Source organism: Neomonachus schauinslandi, chromosome 16 (genome assembly GCF_002201575.2).
Source record: "Neomonachus schauinslandi chromosome 16, ASM220157v2, whole genome shotgun sequence".
NCBI classification, from domain to species: domain Eukaryota; kingdom Metazoa; phylum Chordata; class Mammalia; order Carnivora; family Phocidae; genus Neomonachus; species Neomonachus schauinslandi.
Genome location: NC_058418.1, coordinates 23351184 through 23370221, shown reverse-complemented (window position 1 = coordinate 23370221; position 19038 = coordinate 23351184). Strand labels below are relative to the sequence as shown.

The window sequence follows — 19038 nt, the reverse complement described above, 5'->3', positions numbered from 1 at the left end:
GGGAATCCTGCTCAGGAACCCAGGTATTTAAAGGAATAAAAACAATGAATAGACATATGGCAACAGCCTATAGGCAAATGGGCAAAAACAAACTGTTAATTCTTGGCTTTAGCTCCTGTTCTAAGTATGTTATTGACTCTTTTAATTCTCAAAACAAGCCAATGACATAAATACTATTAAACCTAACTTTACATGTGAGGAAATAGCCTCAGAAAAATTAAGTAACTAGCTCAAGGTCACATTGTTAATAAATGGCAGATCCAGGCTACCAACCCACATGATCTAACTCTACCACAACTTTATACTGCTTTTTATGAATGTCTCAATATGTGAAAAGGAAGTGGGGAAATTGAAATCACTGAGGCCTTTACTGCATTCAAAACCAGACCTTGTGGGGTACAGAAGAATTTCCCCTAAGTAATCTACAGCCTATTAACGGAGTTTGGACTCACACCAAAATACTATTCAAATTGCACATCAGACAGGACTAGGAGAGGCACAACAAGGGTAGAGGAAACTCAAATGAGAAAAGTGGTGTTCACCAGGTTGTGGAATCAAATAAGACTTCACTGAAAGAACAGCATTTTTGATAGGATTTGAAGAAAAGGGAAGAGTTAGGTGGAAGGAGTACCATGACTTCCCATCAGTTACTCCCCAGGGTTTTCAGGATAAATTTCAAACTCCTTGGCATGGTATTCAAGGCCCTCCCACAACTAAGGTTGGAGGAATGCCAAGGAAGAGAGATTATTCTGCAATGATTATGCCAGAGTCTTTACTACCAGTTCAGGTTCCAAAGGATCAGAACATCTTACTTTTCTGTCTCCATAAACCGTTAGTGAGTTGGAGGCAGGCACAATGGCTTATTCTCTTGTAACCCTCCGCTCCCCCAGTCCAGGTGACTGTACATCACAGCACGTGGTGGGTGCACTGCAAACATTTTCTGAAACGAATGTCAATCAATGGGCATCAATCACCAGGTAACTCTGTGTCCGGCCAGGCTACCTTATACCCTCTAGAGCTATGGTGTTGGCTAACTTTAAATCTATCAAGTTAGAGATTTAAACACGTGCTCCAGACACATCGGGTCGGCCTTAATTTGGAACCGGATGCCACAAACCAATTGTGAAAGGTCATTAAGGCAACGGTGATAATCCGAACATGGACAATGAATTAGATGGACTCAATTTCATTAAATGTGATTATGCCTTAAAAGGCATATTAGGTACATACATTTATGAATAAAATGGTTTCCCTTAAAACAATGGAGATTAGGAAGTATGGGTGGGAGGAGATAAACAAAATCGGTAAGATGTAGCTAACTGTTGTACTCTTCGGTGCAACATACTACTTTTGGTGAATGTTTAAAAATTTCTTAATACAAAACACACACGACAGAGACACAAAGACAGACACACACCCAGGTGCTGTTTTTCATCTTAAACCCCGAGGGAACCAGACGCAGAGGGTCCACCTGCGGCATCTCGGATTCGGAGGACGACCTCTGCGGGGCTTCCCGCGGGGGCCCGGCCTGGTTTTCTCGCCCGCCGGACTCGAAGCTGACCGAGGGGGTGGCCTCTTCATCCCCTCAGCACCCTCCATACACGCTTTTCGCAGAGAGCCGAATTCTTGGAAAGCGCGGGTCACAGTTCTCTCAGTTTCTACGCTGGACCCCGCCCCGGTGACTGGACCCTGAGGAGAAGCGAGCCTTCCGCCGGGTCCTTCACCACCACGACCCCCAACGGCCGGGGCCGAGGGCTCAGGGGCGGACACCGCGCAGCGACGTCACGGCGCGCCGTGCGCCGGGTCAAAGTTCAGCCCCGCCCCTCTTCCCCCTCGCTGTCTTCCTTGGCCTGCGCTGCCGCCGACGCCGCTGTGGGCCTGGCTTCGCTCCGTCCGCTCCGTCGCCTTCTTCCCTAAGCGCTGCCCGGCCGGCCGCCATGGCAAACGTGGCCGACACCAAGCTATACGACATCCTGGGCGTCCCGCCCGGCGCCAGCGAGAACGAGCTGAAGAAGGTAGTGGGGAGCGGGACGGCCGGGCAGGGTGTGAGGGGCGCGGGCCTGCTTGGCTGAGGCGGCCAGGCCGCGCTACGGGGCTGCCCACGAGCCGGCGCCGGACGTGGCGGGCTCAGGCTGGGGGGCGGCGGCGGCAGCGAGACCGGCCTCGGCTGACCTTGGGCGGTCGGCCCCGCCTGCCCGCAAATGCAGCAAATAAAACCCGCCTCTGCGCAAACACGACGAGAACGCTTCCTTCCTCCCTCCCCCGGCGGGCGCCGGAGGCAGGGCGCTCCCGGGAGGTTGCAGCCTGCGCGGCCCTCCCCGCGCGGAGGTCATCACCCTGGAAAAACAGGTTGGACAGAGGCGCGCAGCGCATCCCGGCCTCGGGGGAGAGAAATTGTCCACGCCGCGGTCGTCGGCTTCGGAGCCGAGTCCGGGCTGGGTCTAGGGCCTGGCGGGAGGGTTGAGGCCGCCCCCGCCGGCGCCTCCGGGCGGTTGGGGATGTTTCCTGGGTGCCGCAGCCGCAGGAGCACCTCCCACTCTTCCTCCTTCGCCCACCGCCCCGTGGGTCTCTGTTTTGGTGTATTGTTCTGTGGGCAGGTAACCTAGATGTTTCTGTACTCGGTTCAGGAGTAAGTCGTGGATACCAGCCAAACACCTGAGTGTACACTAAAAATAAATATAAGGCCTTATTGCTGTCTGCAATGCTGCGAATCTTTGATCTCAGGATTTCAGAGCACTTGCGGCATTTGACTGAGCCCTACTCGGTCTTCACCGAGCTTAGAGTATCCAGATTTGTAAGCTGGGAAAAAATGAGACTGCTCCTTAGGCATTGGGACGGGTAGAGTTGAGAGTAAAATGGACTTCCTGTTACCTTACCGGAAATGCTAGTCTGTATTATATAATTCATGTGTCTGTGAATAAAGACTTAAGTGCGGTATATTCTAGCCACCTAAATGTATGCAACTTCAGGAAGACTGAAGTTACTCCAGTTAATTAACACCCTGATTAATCCGCCATATGAAAAAATAAAAGGAGCTTCTCTTGATGTTTCAATTAGAGGGAAGGCAGGAGCCATCCTGAGCAGAGGTTCTTACCTTAGCTTAATTTTTAGTTAAAATATTTCGCAGTTTTAACAAGCTTAACAATCATTTCTTTAGCGTTCATTAGAGTTTTCTTGGTCTGGTTACTGGCCATCAAAGACATTTGCCAATAGTGAAAATATGAAATTTTTCGATATTTTGTTTTTGGTTAGTGAGTAAACAGTATTGAGGTGGATAAATTAGTAAACAATATTGAGATATTTTCTCAGCTTACGAATCCAGTTTGTCAGTCTCAATGAATAAAAGATGTTTTTGGAAGGTTTGATTTTAAAACATTGCTTCTCAGAAAAATGGATATTTAGTACTCATAAATCTTTAAATCAGATTTTGTATGTAACCTTTTTTTTTTTATTTTATTTTTTATTGAAGGCATACAGAAAGTTAGCCAAGGAATACCATCCTGATAAGAATCCAAATGCTGGTGACAAAGTAAGTTATTTGAGATTTTGCCCCATGAGGTTTCAGTTTTAAATTGCCCTGCTTGAAAAAAGTCAAGAAAAGTCCCATCTCTTACCATAGAGCCAAATTTTTACATGAAGAGTATTTTGGTTTTGTAATGGGAATGCTAACATTCCGGGCAGTGGTAGGTGGGAGATAGGACCAGAATCAAACCAAAGGTAATTTATAGCTTTTGTTATAATAATTGGATTCCAGATTCCTGTAGTCTTTGCCCCACTCCTCTACTTGAAAATCCAGTTGTTTTCCTTGTTACTTTTTTTTCTTTTATAGTTCAAAGAAATCAGTTTTGCATATGAAGTACTGTCAAACCCTGAGAAGCGTGAATTATATGACAGATATGGAGAACAAGGTCTTCGGGAAGGTAGCGGTGGAGGTGGTGGCATGGATGATATTTTCTCTCACATTTTTGGTGGGGGATTGTTCGGCTTCATGGGCAATCAGAGTAGAAGTCGAAATGGCAGAAGAAGAGGAGAAGACATGATGCATCCACTTAAGTGAATATCTTTTTTTCTTTTTTAAAAAAATATTAAGTACTATTTTTTCAAGTAGTAATGCTTAGTAAAGATAAAGGTATCAAAAACGTCCTATTGTCAGAAAAAAAAATCTTTCATTTCCTTACTATCCTCATTGGGTGACAAAATTAAATTTGATAACCTGGGTGTTTGTATTTTGCTATAGATCTTAAAGGATGGTTGATATTTCTACAGAGGAGGCAGATGGTTTTGTTATATTGATCTGAAGCCGCTTGTTACTACGTGATTTAAAATTTCAGTTATGAAGATTATTTTCTTTTTAAGTATTTAAATTTTTCAAGTTACTTTTTATTTAAAAACTTAACACAGTGAGTGACTCTGACTAGTTTGTTTACATGTTACAGTCACTCATTACTTGATCCTCCATGTGAACTCTCCTGAATTGGTTTCCATGGAGCTTGCTGGCTTCTAACCTGCCAACACATGAATGGTGTCTGACCTTGGTCTTAGACTGTGAGCCCATGAGCTCTACAGTATGAAAATAGCTATTTTACTTTGCAAAGTTTGTGAGGTCTTTTATCCTCTTTTCATGAACCAATAGTGGTTTTACTAGCAAATGCCATAGACTTTCAAGTGTTTATTTAAAATATTTCATATTACCTAATTTATATGTTTGAGTAGATTAGAGGAAGTGTAAACTACATTGTTTGGATCTCATTCTTAAATTTTGTATTTTAAAAGACTTTATCCTCAGAAATTATCATTTGGATATTATTCCAAGAGTAATAGTTGTACAGTGTGATTAGTTCTTTTTTTCTTTGATACAAAAGTGATTTAAGAAGTAAATAAGATCAAGAAAGTACTTGCTGTGTCTTAAAAAATTAATATTCACTTAAAAATTTTTTTCATTGTATACCGCAAATGCTATTTTCTTTTAACATTATTTAAAATTTACCTATTGTTATCAGCACCATGCTCTAACCAACTGAGCTAACCGGCCACCCTAAAATTTACCTATTTTTATAAGATTTCATTTTGGGTGTCTTTATAATATTCAATTCCATGATTTATTCAAGCATTCACCTTTTCCAGAGGATGTTGCCAATTTTTTTCTGTAGTAAATAGCTGCTTTGAGTATCTTTATATACAGCTTTGTCTTTTCTTGGCAGAGATTCTCAGGCAGGCATCAGTGTTTTGAGGCTGATAAATACAACTAAATTGCCTTGTAAAGGATTGTGCCAGTTTAGCACCATTGGTGGAGAGTGCCAGCTTGGCCAGACCATTACCCACATTTTTCCTTCATTGGCCATGTTTGTTGAAGTGTGTGTTTTTCTGGCCTCTTAGGTAGTGGTTTTGCATACTAAGTGTAATTTAATATGTAAGGAGGAAAAGATCTACCTCTTCGCTTTCTGTAGATGATTTGGTTAAAGATTGTTAAGAGTAAAAAGACAGATGCAGCCAGTTGCTTTTGTCTGATTAAGCTGTAGCTATGTTATTATTTGAAAGTGTTGCTAATGTTTTGTCCATCAGTGTTTTATTCTTATACTGTCTAGAACGTATAAATTTAAGCTTGAAATAATGATTTGGGGAAAGTTGGAATGCCACAATATAAATAGTATAGGTGCTTTGCAAAATACTTTTAACAATTGTTCCTCTATTTTAAAGTAAATCTTCACTGCTAAAGGAGTTTTAAAAACACAGTGAGAAGGGTAAAACCACATTAAAAGCATTGCGTTCATATCCTAAAAGAATAGTCTTTTTGAGACTTGATATACATAGGTTTTTTTGAGGTTAGTTTGGAAATGAATGGTCCTGTAATTCAAATATGCTATATAAAGGCAAATTGGGTTTTATCAGTTACGCATTTTTAATAGGCTTTTAAACTCTCCTTTTTTTTTTCTTTTTTTTTTGATGATAGACCCCTTTGGAAATTTGGTAGAAGTTCAAATATATAATTTTGATTATAAGTCAGTGGGTCCTTAAGACCTCTTAAGCTTCTAGGCTCCCTGTTGAAAACCTTTCCCTCCTCTCTGTCACACTGCTGATAAGGTTACTTTTGTTTTTGAGACATACGCTATCTAAGTTGCATATAACTCCCATAAGTTGTAATATAACTTTGTCACCTTTCTAAAAATTGTCCTTGGGGGGAGCAAAGCCTTTAGTAGAGCATGGACTCTGGAACCAAGCTGCCTATGTGATCAAGTAAGGCAAGTTAACCCATCTGCTCAGTTTTGTCTTGTAAAATGAGGATAATAATTGTACCTCATTCAGAGGATTGGATTAGATGAAGGGCCTCCTGCCTGAGGCCAGAAGAAGGTTGTGATGCTTGAGTTTGTTCAGTTATCAGCTCTGTCAGAAAATGTAGCATAACAAATTGTTAGCCTGATCCTATAGGTTGTGGCTTTGAGAACCATGGATACTGTCCATAATCATAAAAGTCTTCTGCTTATTTGAGCCACAAAATAAAACTTCGATCAGTTGACTTAATTAATGTAAGATGATTTTGAATTCTTTAAAAGGTTATAGTGGAATTTGCTGTATCAGCGGTCATTTATATCTTGTATTTAGGAGAACTTGGCAAAATTTGATTGGACCTAATTCTTTTCTCCCCAGAGTGTCTTTAGAAGATCTGTATAATGGCAAGACAACCAAACTACAACTTAGCAAGAATGTACTCTGTAGTGCATGCAGTGGGTAAGTGTGTGTTCAGGTTTATGAAATAAATTTCCATCTGTTCTTTCAGTGGCACTTTTAGTCTATACCAGGTAAAAATTGTTCATGATTTAAACTACCCAACACAGAACATTTTCTGATACATTTGAAAGTCAGTTTAAATACTAGTCATTGGGGGTTGAAGATGAAGGTAAAAAGCACATTTCCTGTTTGTCATGGCCAATGGAATGGTCTGTGGGCAAAAATCTAATTTATATATTTGCTTGCTTTAGCCAAGGTGGAAAGTCTGGAGCTGTTCAGAAGTGTAGTGCTTGTCGGGGTCGAGGTGTACGCATCATGATCAGACAGCTGGCTCCAGGAATGGTACAACAGATGCAGTCTGTGTGTTCTGACTGTAATGGAGAAGGTATGCATGCCAATACTTCTCTGCTTTTATGTTGAAATGGATTAGAAATGCAGGAATTGGAGAGGCTTACAATTTTTCTTTTTTAATATGTGTTTGTATTCATCTTATTAAAAGATACAGAGTTCTAAAAGAAGAATGTGAAAATAATTATTCTATTATGCACAGGCCCAATGAACACGGACAGTAAATTTGTATTATGTTCAATAAAATGTTAGTCTTTAGTTCCGAAAGGATGGGCAAAGTCCTTTGTCCCTTTATGTTATTAAAGGTTATATTTGATAAAGAGGGAGACAGCAAATTGTTTAGTTATTCTGATAAGTGGAGGATTTTACTGTAAGCTTTAGCTAGCTTTTAAGGATAGGTAAGGGGAATTGAAGCTTCTCACAGAAGTAAATACTTTAGGTTTTAAATGACTTTGAAATACTTAGGCTCAGAGTGATTTCTGAAACTACTACTCACCTCTGTCCTTGTAGTGCTTTTTAGCCATAGACAATATATAACCAAATGGGCATGACTGACTTCCAGTTAAACATTTCTTAGAAAAACAAGGGCATACCCAATTTGGCCTGGGGATTTAGTTTACCAGACCCTGTTCTAGAGCAGTGCCATCTAGTAAAATTTTCCTACAATGATGGAGATGTTCTATATATGCAATGTTGAGTATGGTCACCACTAGCCACCTGTGACTATTCAGTACATGAAATGTAGCTAGTGTGACTGAGGAACTGAATTTTTAATTTTAATTAATTTAAACTTTAAATAGTCACAGATGGCTGGTGGCTACCATATTGGACAGCACAGTTCTAGACCGGCTGGTGGCTACCATATTGGACAGCACAGTTCTAGACCATCTTTTTCCAAATTACTCCAGGAAGTGGTGAAATAATGGAGAAACTGCATATTATATTCCCCTCCTGGAAAGTCTTAGTGCACTTTACCTTATTAAAGCCTCTTAACAGTTCCTGCTATCAAGAAACCAAAGTTTTGGGACGCCTGGGTGGCTCAGTCGGTTGAGTGTCTGCCTTCGGCTCGGGTCATGATCCCAGGGTCCTGGGATCGAGTCCCGCATCGGGCTCCCTGCTCCGCGGGGAGCCTGCTTCTCCCTCTGCCTCTGTCTCTCTCTCTGTCTCTCATGAATAAATAAATAAAATCTTAAAAAAAAAAAAAAAAAAAGAAACCAAAGTTTACTGAAATCTTTACCCATGTGCCATTCCATTATGAGGAACTGGTGTTTTGCAGAACATACTTTTTGAAAGCAGTGTTCTAGAAATAGTCCCTCAAGTCATTAATTATACATGTTACCTAAGCATTAAAGTGTGCCAATAATCAGCCAGTAGAAATCAATGCTATTTTTTCACATGTAGAACTTCAGTTTTACTTTATTATACCACTAATTAATGTTTCAGGAGAACACATAGAAAAGAAGCTGTGTTGTTCTAAACGTGGTATGGGGGTACTCAGTGTCAGCTAAAATTTAGCCATTTCTTAATTGGTTTTGGAAATTTCTCAGTGATAGCATACCTAAATAAAAGGAAGATCCATAATAGGACATCTGAGCAGGGGTTAGTCTAGGAAATAAATAAAATCTCCTACCAACTATACAATGTAATAATGAGCCATAAAAGATATTTAAGTTTTTATTTGGGTTGTCTCTGTCAGCAGAGTTAAACTTACTTGAAACTAAGCCTGAAAACAAAAAAGGAAGTAGCACTTGTAGAAGCTTCAGCATCTGACCACCCATTTTTTTTTCCTTGAAGCTTAGGCTTTGTTTTAACTTCAGGAAATAGAGTCAGGAGCCAAGAGAGTAGTGTTTAAGATACATTACATTTCTCATACGTTTCTTTGAAATAGAGGGAACCAGGTAGCTGGGTCCTTCAGGTAACCTGTAGTAAGATGTGAGTTTCTGTTATTAAGAATGATAATTTAAACAAAACTTTAGGGGCACCTGGGTGGCTCAGATTGTTAAGCGTCTGCCTTCAGCTCAGGTCATGATCCCAGGGTCCTGGGGTTGAGCTCCACGTCGGGCTCCTGGCTCGGCGGGGAGCCTGCTTCTCCCTCTCCCTCTGCCTCTCCCCCTGCTGGTGCTCTCTCTCTCTCTCTCTGTCTCAAATGAATAAATATAATCTTTAAAAAAATATATAAAATAAAAATAAATAAAATTTTAGATAGCAGTTAAATGCAGAACATTTATTTAATGAATAAAAACATTATTAAGACGTATCTTAAGAGTGCAATGTAGGGGGCACCTGGGTGGCTCAGTCGTTAAGCGTCTGCCTTCGGCTCAGGTCATGATCCCAGGGTTCTGGGATCGAGCCCCGCATTGGGTTCCCTGCTCGGCGGGAAGCCTGCTTCTCTCTCTCCCACTCCCCCTGCTTGTGTTCCCTCTCTCACTGTGTCTCTCTGTCAAATAAATAAAATCTTTAAAAAAAAAAAAAAGAGTGCAACGTAGTACTCTTGCTGGAAGTTTTAATGTTACTCTCTTTCTAGGAGAGGTAATTAATGAAAAGGACCGCTGTAAAAAATGTGAGGGGAAGAAGGTGATTAAAGAAGTCAAGATTCTTGAAGTCCACGTAGACAAAGGCATGAAACATGGACAGAGAATTACATTCACTGGGGAAGCAGATCAGGCCCCAGGAGTGGAACCAGGAGACATTGTTCTTTTGCTACAAGAGAAGGAACATGAGGTAAATCCCTTTTTGTTTGTTTGTTTGATTTTTGTTTTATTCAGAAATGGGTCTTGCGGTCAAGATACAGGTTTAGATCTTTTTGGGTTCTTTGGAACAACACTGAACATAAATGAAGTTAAGTGGTTGGGCTGAGTTTATAAGAACTGACTTGCTTAGTAGACCAACAAAGCAGGTGCTTTCAGAAGCACTGAAAAGGAGTCAGTTTTGGTTCCAGCTCAGCCATTGATTAGCACTATAATCTTAAGTAATCCTGTTGTGGTTATACCCCAGTTTCCTTGTATGAAAATAAGGGCATTGGGGCGCTTGGGGGGGGCTCAGTCATTAAGCGTCTGCCTTCCACTCAGGTCCTGACCAAGCCCCGCATCGGGCTCCCTGCTCCGCGGGAAGGCTGCTTCTCCCTCTCCCACTTCCCCTGCTTGTGTTCCCTCTCTCACTGTCTCTCTCTCTTCTAATAAATAAAATCTTAAAAAAAAAAAGGGCGGGCGCCTGGGTGGCTCAGTTGGTTAAGCGACTGCCTTCGGCTCAGGTCATGATCCTGGAGTCCCTGGATCGAGTCCCGCATCGGGCTCCCTGCTCAGCGGGGAGCCTGCTTCTCCCTCTGACCCTCCCCCCTCTCATGTGCTCTCTCTCTCATTCTGCAAATAAATAAATAAAATCTTTAAAAAAAAAAAAAAAAGAAGGGCATTGGACCAGATTATCTAAGGCAGCTTATTTTTCATTGTGAAACTCCTTTGATAGAGGGTGAGTGGTAGATAGGGCTTCAGTCTTCAGTGCTGCTCTCTTGATTAGTTTTTACATACTGGGTTAACCATGTGAGCTTTTCTTAAAAGGTTCTGCAGTAAGAAAAATTATTTTGGGGGCACCTGGGTGACTCAGTTGGTTAAGCATCTGCCTTCCGCTCAGGTCATGATCTTGGGGTCCTGGGATCGAGCCCAAATCAGCCTTCCTGCTCAGTTGAGAGTCTGCTTCTCCCTCTCCCTCTGCCCCTCCCCCCACCCCTGCTTGCATGCTCTCTCAAATAAATAAAATCTTTAAAATAATTATTATTATTTTGGATATATATTGTATGTTATGTATAAGGCATAATTAACTGGTCCAACGATCTGGTCTAGTGTATATTATTTTGATTATACCATTGCATGTGTATTTTTTTGAGATTTTATTTATTTATTTGACCGAGCGGGAGAGCACAAGCAGGGGGAGCAGCAAAGGGAGAGGGAGAAGCAGGTTCCCTGCTGAGCAGGGAGCCTGATGCAGGGCTCGATCCCAGGACCCCGGGATCGTGACCTGAGCTGAAGGCAGACAGTTTACCGAATGAGCCACCCAGGTGCCCCCGCACGTGTATTTTTTAATGTGCTATAGAGTATACTGTGGGCCTTTATTCTTGAAGACGGTATCTGGAGCTATTCAGGAAACCTCTTTAGTAATCACCCAGATTCTGATTTTTGACAGGGTTCTGGCATTGTACTTGACCACATTGACTTGAGTTTCTCTGAAGGTCCTTATATCACAAGTCAACCACCTTTTTAGTTTGTACTGAAATTTTCTCTCTTTTGGTGGTGATTTCTACAAGTAAGATAAATTTTGAAAATCACTTAAAAGAATCTAATAGAGAGTAAAGCCATATTGAGATGTAGATTCTGGGAATTAGATTGGTTAGATTAATTCTCTAACTAGATTGTGGCTTGCTCTCCTATACTAACCTTTCTCAGGATAAATTTCTTACCTCAGCAAAGCTATAAATTACTATATATATATCTAGGCCCTTTGTGGATATTGCCAAACGTACAAATAGCAAGGGCTTCCTGCTTGCTAAAAAATAGTAATTCCTGGAATTCTGCTTTAGGGTCTTGTAGGTTGAAATATTTGTAACCCTGTAGTTGTTTTCCCCCAAAGATTTATTTATTTATTTGAGAAAGAGTTGGGGGGGAGGGGCAGAGGGAGAGCAAATCTCAAGCAGACTCCACACTCAGTGCAGAGCCCAACATGGGGCTTGATCTCACAACCCTGAGATCAGGACCTGAGCCGAAAGCAAGAGTCTGGACGCTCAACTGAGCCACCCAGGAGCCCCAAAAAGAGCTGTAACTCTTTTAAAAGATTCTCTGTTGTTCCTCAAAAAGTTGAAAATAGAGCTACCATATGATCCAGCAATTGCGCTACTGGGTATTTACCCCAAAGATACAAAAGTAGGGATCCGAAGGGGTACGTGCACCCCGATGTTTATAGCAGCAATGTCCACAATAGCCAAACTGTGGAAAGAGCCAAGATGTCCATCGACAGATGAATGGATAAAGAAGATGTGGTATATATATACAATGGAATATTATGCAGCCATCAAAAGGAATGAGATCTTGCCATTTGCAACGACGTGGATGGAACTGGAGGGTATTATGTTGAGTGAAATAAGTCAAACAGAGAAAGATATGTATCATATGATCTCACTGATACGAGGAATTCTTAATTGTAGGAAACAAACTGAGGGTTGCTGGAGTGGGGGGTGGGGTGGGAGGGATGGGGTGACTGGGTGATAGACACTGAGGAGTGTATGTGCTCTGGTAAGCGCTGTGAATTGTGCAAGACTGTTGAATCTCAGATCTGTACCTCTGAAACAAATAATGCAATATATGTTAAGAAAAAAAGAAGAAGAAGAAGGTAGCGGGAGGGGAAGAATGAAGCGGGGGAAATCGGAGGGGGAGACGAACCATGAGAGACGATGGACTCTGAAAAACAAACAGGGTTCTAGAGGGGAGGGGGTGGGAGGATGGGTTAGCCTGGTGGTGGGTATTGAGGCGGGCACATTCTGCATGGAGCACTGGGTGTTATGCACAATGAATCATGGAACACTTCATCTAAAACTAATGATGTAATGTATGGGGATTAACATAAGAATTAAAAAAAATTAAATAAAAAAAAAAGATTCTCTGTTAATTGGCATTGTAGCCATTTCTTCATTTGTTCAATCATGCCTTTCGTGCACAACACCATGTAACAAGGCAGAAAGGCAGAAAGATAGCTAGGTAATTGAGATGTTTATAATATGCTTGGGTATAAACTGTATTGTAAGACGGTACAGACAACATGTGGGTATTTTCATTGATCTATCATTGGAATAGTTTTTTTTTTTTTTTTTTAAAGATTTTATTTATTTATTTGACAGACACAGCGAGAGAGGGAACACAAGCAGGGGGAGTGGGAGAGGGAGAAGCAGGCTCCCTGCAGAGCAGGGAGCCCAATGCGGGACTCGATCCCAGGACCCTGGGATCGTGACCTGAGCTGAAGGCAGTCGCCTAACCAACTGAGCCACCCAGGCGCCCTCATTGGAATAGTTTGAGGACAGTTACCAAATGGTGTGTGGCATGCAGCAGCAGGAGGGTAATGGAGAAGTTAAGAAGTAATGTTTATTTGGAGGAGAGTTTTTGGTATGTCAGACTGGTGGTGAAACTTTTTTTTATCCTACATTCAGTCTTTAGTGTTGCTACATAATTGAGTTAGGATTTTTAAAATACAGATTACTGGTTTTGGAGACAAGCATCTAAGTTCTGACTCCCCATTTAGTACTAGCTTTGGGCTCCATGGGCTTGGCTTTGCTTTCTAAATACAAGGTAGTCGTCCCTCAAGGATAATGTAGAATCAGATGAGATCTGATTCTCAGAATAAATTGCTTTTCTTTCTTGGGGCTGTGGGGAGGCGTTTGGAAGAAGGTCACCTCTTAAAATTGTTGGAAGTGGTGGAATTGCATGGAATTTCCAACAGACAGCAGATGTAACTGTCTAAAGTAGAAAATAGGAGATGTTAGAGGTTAGAGTGGAAGTTCAGCTGGTGAGAGGTCAAAGGATGTTACTTCATGGTTTTACTATGACCAGTAAAGTAAATTGGAGCCCGAGATTTAGGCTTTTATTTAATTAATACCACTGAAAATATTAACCTTTCTTTTTTTTAAGGATTGATTTATTTCAGAGAGGGGAGGGAGGGAGAGAGAATCTCAAGCAGATTCCCTCGTGAGCACAGAGCCAGGATGCGGGCCGATGCCATGACTCTGGGATCATGACCGGACCTTAGCCAAATCGAAACCAAGAGTCGGACGCTCAACCGACTGAGCCACCCAGGCACCCTGAAAATGTTAGCCTTCTAAGAAAATTTGGCTAGTCTCAACTAGTTCATGAAAAAGCTTGTAGTTGTTTTGTTTGGGGCTTTTTTTTTTTTTACTCCCAAAGTTTGTGCTGAAGGAATTGTCAGGCCATGAGATTAGGGTGGGTGCTATAGCTGAAACATACAAATCTCTTTTTTTTTTTTTAATGTTTATTTATTTGATAGAGACACAGAGAGAGAGGGAACACAAGCAGGGAGAGTGGGAGAGGGAGAAGCAGGCTTCCCGCCGCAGGGAGCCCGATGCGGGGCTCGATCCCAGGACCCTGGGATCATGACCTGAGCCGAAGGCAGACACTTAACGACTGAGCCACCCATGCGCCCCTCATCAGTTGCATATAGCACCCAATGCCCATTACATCAAGTGCTCTCCTTAATGCCCATCACCCATTATCCCATCTGCCCTCCAGCAATCTTCTTCCCTTTTGTTGAGTCTCTTACAGTTTGCCTCTCTCTCTATTTTTGTCTTATTTTTCCTTCCCTTCCCTTATGTTCATCTGTTTTGTTCTTTGGAGGAGAGACTATTTTGTTTTTTTTTTTTTTTTTTTTTAAAGATTTTATTTATTTGAGAGAGAGAATGAGACAGAGAGAGAGAGCACGAGATGGGGGAGGGTCAGAGGGAGAAGCAGGCTCCCCGCCGAGCAGGGAGCCCGATGTGGGACTCGATCCCAGGACTCCAGGATCATGACCTGAGCCGAAGGCAGTCGCTTAACCAACTGAGTCACCCAGGCGCCCGGAGAGACTATTTTGTATTGAAAAAAATCTAGGTGACCTTTCATTGCAGTTTTGTTTCATCTTAAATTTCAAAAGCGAAGTATAGATGTTTGTAAATTCTAATAAGCAAAAACTATAAGTAAGGTATGTGTGAAATTGGATGTATTTTTCCTACACGTTGAAAGCTCAGAAATATACTTGATGTTTTTTGAATAATCTTTGCATTACCTAAGCCATAGACTAATATTGTAATTAGTCACTGTTGGCACTGCTGTTTGATTTATATTCATCTAAGCAAATTTTGAATTTTAGGTGAGGTAATACTTACTTGTATATGTGTAAAGCATGATATTGAGCCCATTTAGTGGTTGAGCTTTTTATGTTGAACTTGGGCTCTCCCCTTCCCCTGTTACAGTCATGTCTGGGGAGCACTTCCAAGATGAACCTCTTCTACAGAATCCTGCTAGACTGTCTACACCTTTTTTTGCTCAGAGACAGGGTCAGGAAATGAGCCACAGTTGCAGAATATTTCTGGTTCTGTTTTTTGGAGCCTGAGCTATGCTTTATTAGAGCCAGTTTTCTTAATTCCAATTGTTTTCTTTCCTTTTTTTTTTTTTTTTAAGATTTTATTTAATCATTTGACAGCGCGCACCAGCAGGGGGAAGGGCAGAAAGAGAGGGAGAAGCAGACTCCCCACTGAGCAGGGAGCCCAATTCAGGGCTTGATCCCAGGACCCTGGGATCAGGACCCGAGCCGAAGGCAAATGCTTAACTAACTGAGCCACCCAGGTGCTCCTCCCAATGCTTTTTTGATAGATGTTTCTAGCATATTACATGAGAATAGCTAGGTTTCTTTATATAAATTCAGGGAATTAGGGATGACAACAGTTTGGCTTTTACAATGAATGGTAGAATTAAGGTTTTGAAATCATTTCAAGGAACACAGCACAACAGGGTATGGCTTCATAATTTTTTTTTTTAATGTGTTTTGTGTGCTTTATTTATTTGTAGGTGTTCCAGAGAGATGGGAATGACTTGCACATGACATATAAGATAGGACTTGTTGAAGCTCTATGTGGATTTCAGTTCACATTTAAGCACCTTGATGGACGTCAGATTGTGGTGAAATACCCCCCCGGAAAAGTAATTGAACCAGGTAAATCTTGATTTTTGTCTAATCCAGGATTCCATGTGGTTTTGTTTTTGTTGTTGGGTTTTTTTTTTTTTTCCAGTTTGTAATTTTTTTATAGTAGGTGACTCTCAAAAGAATTATTGAGCACCTTTCTTCTTGGGTAAAATTCTAATAATTTCCTTTTTACTTACTCAAATAATAGGATGTGTCCGTGTAGTTCGAGGGGAAGGAATGCCACAGTATCGTAATCCCTTTGAAAAAGGTGATCTCTACATAAAGTTTGATGTGCAGTTTCCTGAAAACAACTGGATCAACCCAGACAAGCTTTCTGTAAGTGTTCTCTCTAAATATAAGCAACACATTACTTAAAGTTTAACAGTGAGGTGTTTGTCACCTTTGATTTGTTTTGGGTGCTAAGATTTTTTAACATTTGAGTGATTGTTGGGCCGTCCTGGTGATTATTAAAAGCAAAGCTTGGTGTGCCTGGGTGGCTCAGTTGCTTAAGCATCCAACTGTATTTCAAGCCCCATGTCAGGCTCCTCACCGGATGTGGAACCTGCTTCAGGTTCTCTCTCTCCCTCTCCCCCCACCCACACTCTTTGTTTCTCTCTTAAAAAACAAAACAACAACAACAAAAACAAATCTTGCTGGTGTAAATATTGATGGTGCCAAGCAGGGAATAGTAAAGAATTAAAGCAGACTGGATGTAAGTTGGTGGTGGAAGGATTGGGACTCCCTGGACACCAGATCCCTCCCCTAAAGAGGCAACCTTTCGAAAGCTTATTAGCATTAGTCCTTCCATGCAGGAAGGCATGTCTTCTGTAAAATTTTCCAGCGTTTAAATGTTGGCAGCTACTTCTGGTTTTTTGTTTTCTAAGCAGTGGTTGGGTTTTACAAAAGATGTCTGCATATTTGATCTGTGGGTCATTAGTTTGTGATCTCTGGCTTAAAGTGCACTAGATTTATCTACTTTAACTCTCAAAGAAGCATATACCTTGGATATACCTTAGATTGTATCCAAAGGGAAGTTGAAGATAGCTCACAAACTAACCTTTTTGTTTTGTTTTGATTTTCATAAAGGAGCTAGAAGATCTTCTGCCATCTAGACCAGAAGTTCCAAACATAATTGGAGACACAGAGGAGGTAGAGCTTCAAGAATTTGATAGCACTCGGGGCTCGGGAGGTGGTCAGAGGCGTGAAGCCTATAACGATAGCTCTGATGAAGAAAGCAGCAGCCATCATGGACCAGGAGTGCAATGTGCCCATCAGTAACCTCTGCAAACAAATTGCACAGGTGGATTTTCTTTCCACATTTGCCCGGTTTGCTTTCAGCGATCCAGCTGGAGTGTCTGGTCAATCCAGAGGAACTGATGGACATCTGTTGGTCTATGTGTAACTTTTAAAATTGGTATAGTATCTACAGAGTGTATAATTTAAACTAACCACAAAGCTTTACATCTTCATTTTGACTGTTCTGTAGCAGAATAAAGCACTTGAAAGGAAACAAGACTCCCTTTCACACATGGGTTATAAGTTTCAGTCCTGGTATCTGTGCTTGATTTTTATCAGTTTTGTGTAGATTTTATGTTTCATATTTTAAATCCAAATCCCACATTGTAAAGTTTGTGTACAATTTGTCCTGAAGCTTTGTGTTTGGCTGCACCTGCATAAGCTGCTACAAATAGAATAAAGAATTTCATAGCCTGTATCTATCGTTTAGATGCATGGAAAAATGGGCTTTGCACACAATGGGTTTGGAGCTGACTGGGAACAATGGAGAAAAAAATAACATTAGCTGTGGTTGTAAAGTCCTCCCCCCCCCCTTTTTTTTTACCATCTTGTGAAAGGTTTCTGAAACTCGATAATAAAAAGCAGTTGGTATAAATTATTCTTTGTGTCACATTTTTAGAAGGAAGAACATACTTTGAACTGTAAAATGTATCCTTAAGCTGGAGAATGTATCCTTCATTCTGGTTCTTAAGCAGCCCTTAAAAACCCATTGGCCTGAAGCCTATGCCTCAGGTACGTGCCCATTTTATAGTTTTAAAAGGCAAAGAGAAAGTTTGATATGTTGGTAGAAACAGGCTTTATTGGCTTCAATTGATGCTTTGTACAGTCAAGGACATCAGAGTTATGTAACTCGTAAGTTACGATCCTGAGCGTTGGGGCCAGGTTAATCTAGCCTCTGTATCTCCCCACCACCCCACCTTTTAAAAATAAGGTAACAGCAAATCAATATTAGAACCATGTCTGCAAAGAACCTGTTAAAATGCTCTGTTTTCATTAAATGTTAAGTTAAAGATTCTCTGTCTCCATTAAGTTGAATATTTGAGATTGGGGGAAGCACTGATTACTAATGTTTTATAGAAAAGTAAGACTCAGGCTGGTATGAGAAAAATCAGGTAAAACTACTATGAAGAGGATGTTGTGTCGCTCTTCTTTCCATCTTCTATTACCTTTTCATTCCCAGAGTAGATCTTTTTATTTTTTTATTTATTTATTTTTTTTTTTTAAAGATTTTATTTATTTATTCATGAGAGACAGAGAGAGAGAGAGAGGCAGAGGGAGAAGCAGGCTCCCAAGGAGCAGGGAGCCCGATGCGGGACTCGATCCCAGGACCCTGGGATCATGACCTGAGCCGAAGGCAGACGCTTAACCATCTGAGCCACCCAGGCGCCCCAGAGTAGATCTTTTTAGAACACACTTTAATTTTAGGGAAAAGAGACATTAGTTGTACGTTTTACATCTGTAAAAGAACAAACAGGGAAAACTGAAAGCTAAAATTTAAAAATGTATTATGCCATCCCTGAGCCTAAACACAGTACTTGTAGTTTATTTCTAGGTCTACCAGAACCTCAGGGGGGGGCGGGGGGGGGGGAGTGGGAAGTGTCCTGGCATTAATCAAGGCCTGTGAGGTTAAAATTATTGCCCTGTCCTCTCTACCTCCATTGTACAAAGAATACTTTACAACCAGCCTGGGCAAGGTTCAGCAGCATCCTAGTTTTGTATCCAAGATTACTTCCCCATAACCACTTCAAGGGTAAGAAATGCAGTGGCAATATAAAGTTTGTAGCCTTTCCAATAAAGGTTTATAAAACATTAGAGTTGTTCAGTGTAGTCTTTGTTTTAATTCTACCCAGGTGTCCTGGCCGTAGTGAGAGCCAGACGGAAGGAGAATCCAACCCCGTTAAGACCTGTGACTGCACTCGGTTGTGTTCTGCTTCGCAGAATCAGCTTGTGCAGTAGCAG

The 19038-nt window shown here is 41.3% G+C and overlaps 1 protein-coding gene across 2 annotated transcripts; it reads left to right on the top strand.

Annotated features, from left to right (window-relative positions):
• The first annotated feature begins 1489 nt into the window (after nucleotides 1–1489).
• On the top strand, nucleotides 1490–18088 carry DNAJA2 (DnaJ heat shock protein family (Hsp40) member A2). Of its 2 annotated transcripts, none has more exons than XM_021705839.2 (9): nucleotides 1490–2015; nucleotides 3470–3529; nucleotides 3830–4053; nucleotides 6646–6726; nucleotides 6978–7111; nucleotides 9599–9795; nucleotides 15669–15813; nucleotides 15992–16119; nucleotides 16870–18088. In XM_021705839.2, exons 1-9 carry the CDS (start codon nucleotides 1938–1940, stop codon nucleotides 17059–17061), a joined length of 1239 nt encoding a protein of 412 aa, XP_021561514.1. In that variant the 5' UTR covers nucleotides 1490–1937; the 3' UTR covers nucleotides 17062–18088. The 2 variants fall into 2 exon arrangements, with proteins under 2 accessions (XP_021561514.1, XP_044778068.1); XM_044922133.1 differs by lacking the exon at nucleotides 1490–2015 and adding an exon at nucleotides 2288–2349.
• Nucleotides 18089–19038: the final 950 nt, after the last annotated feature.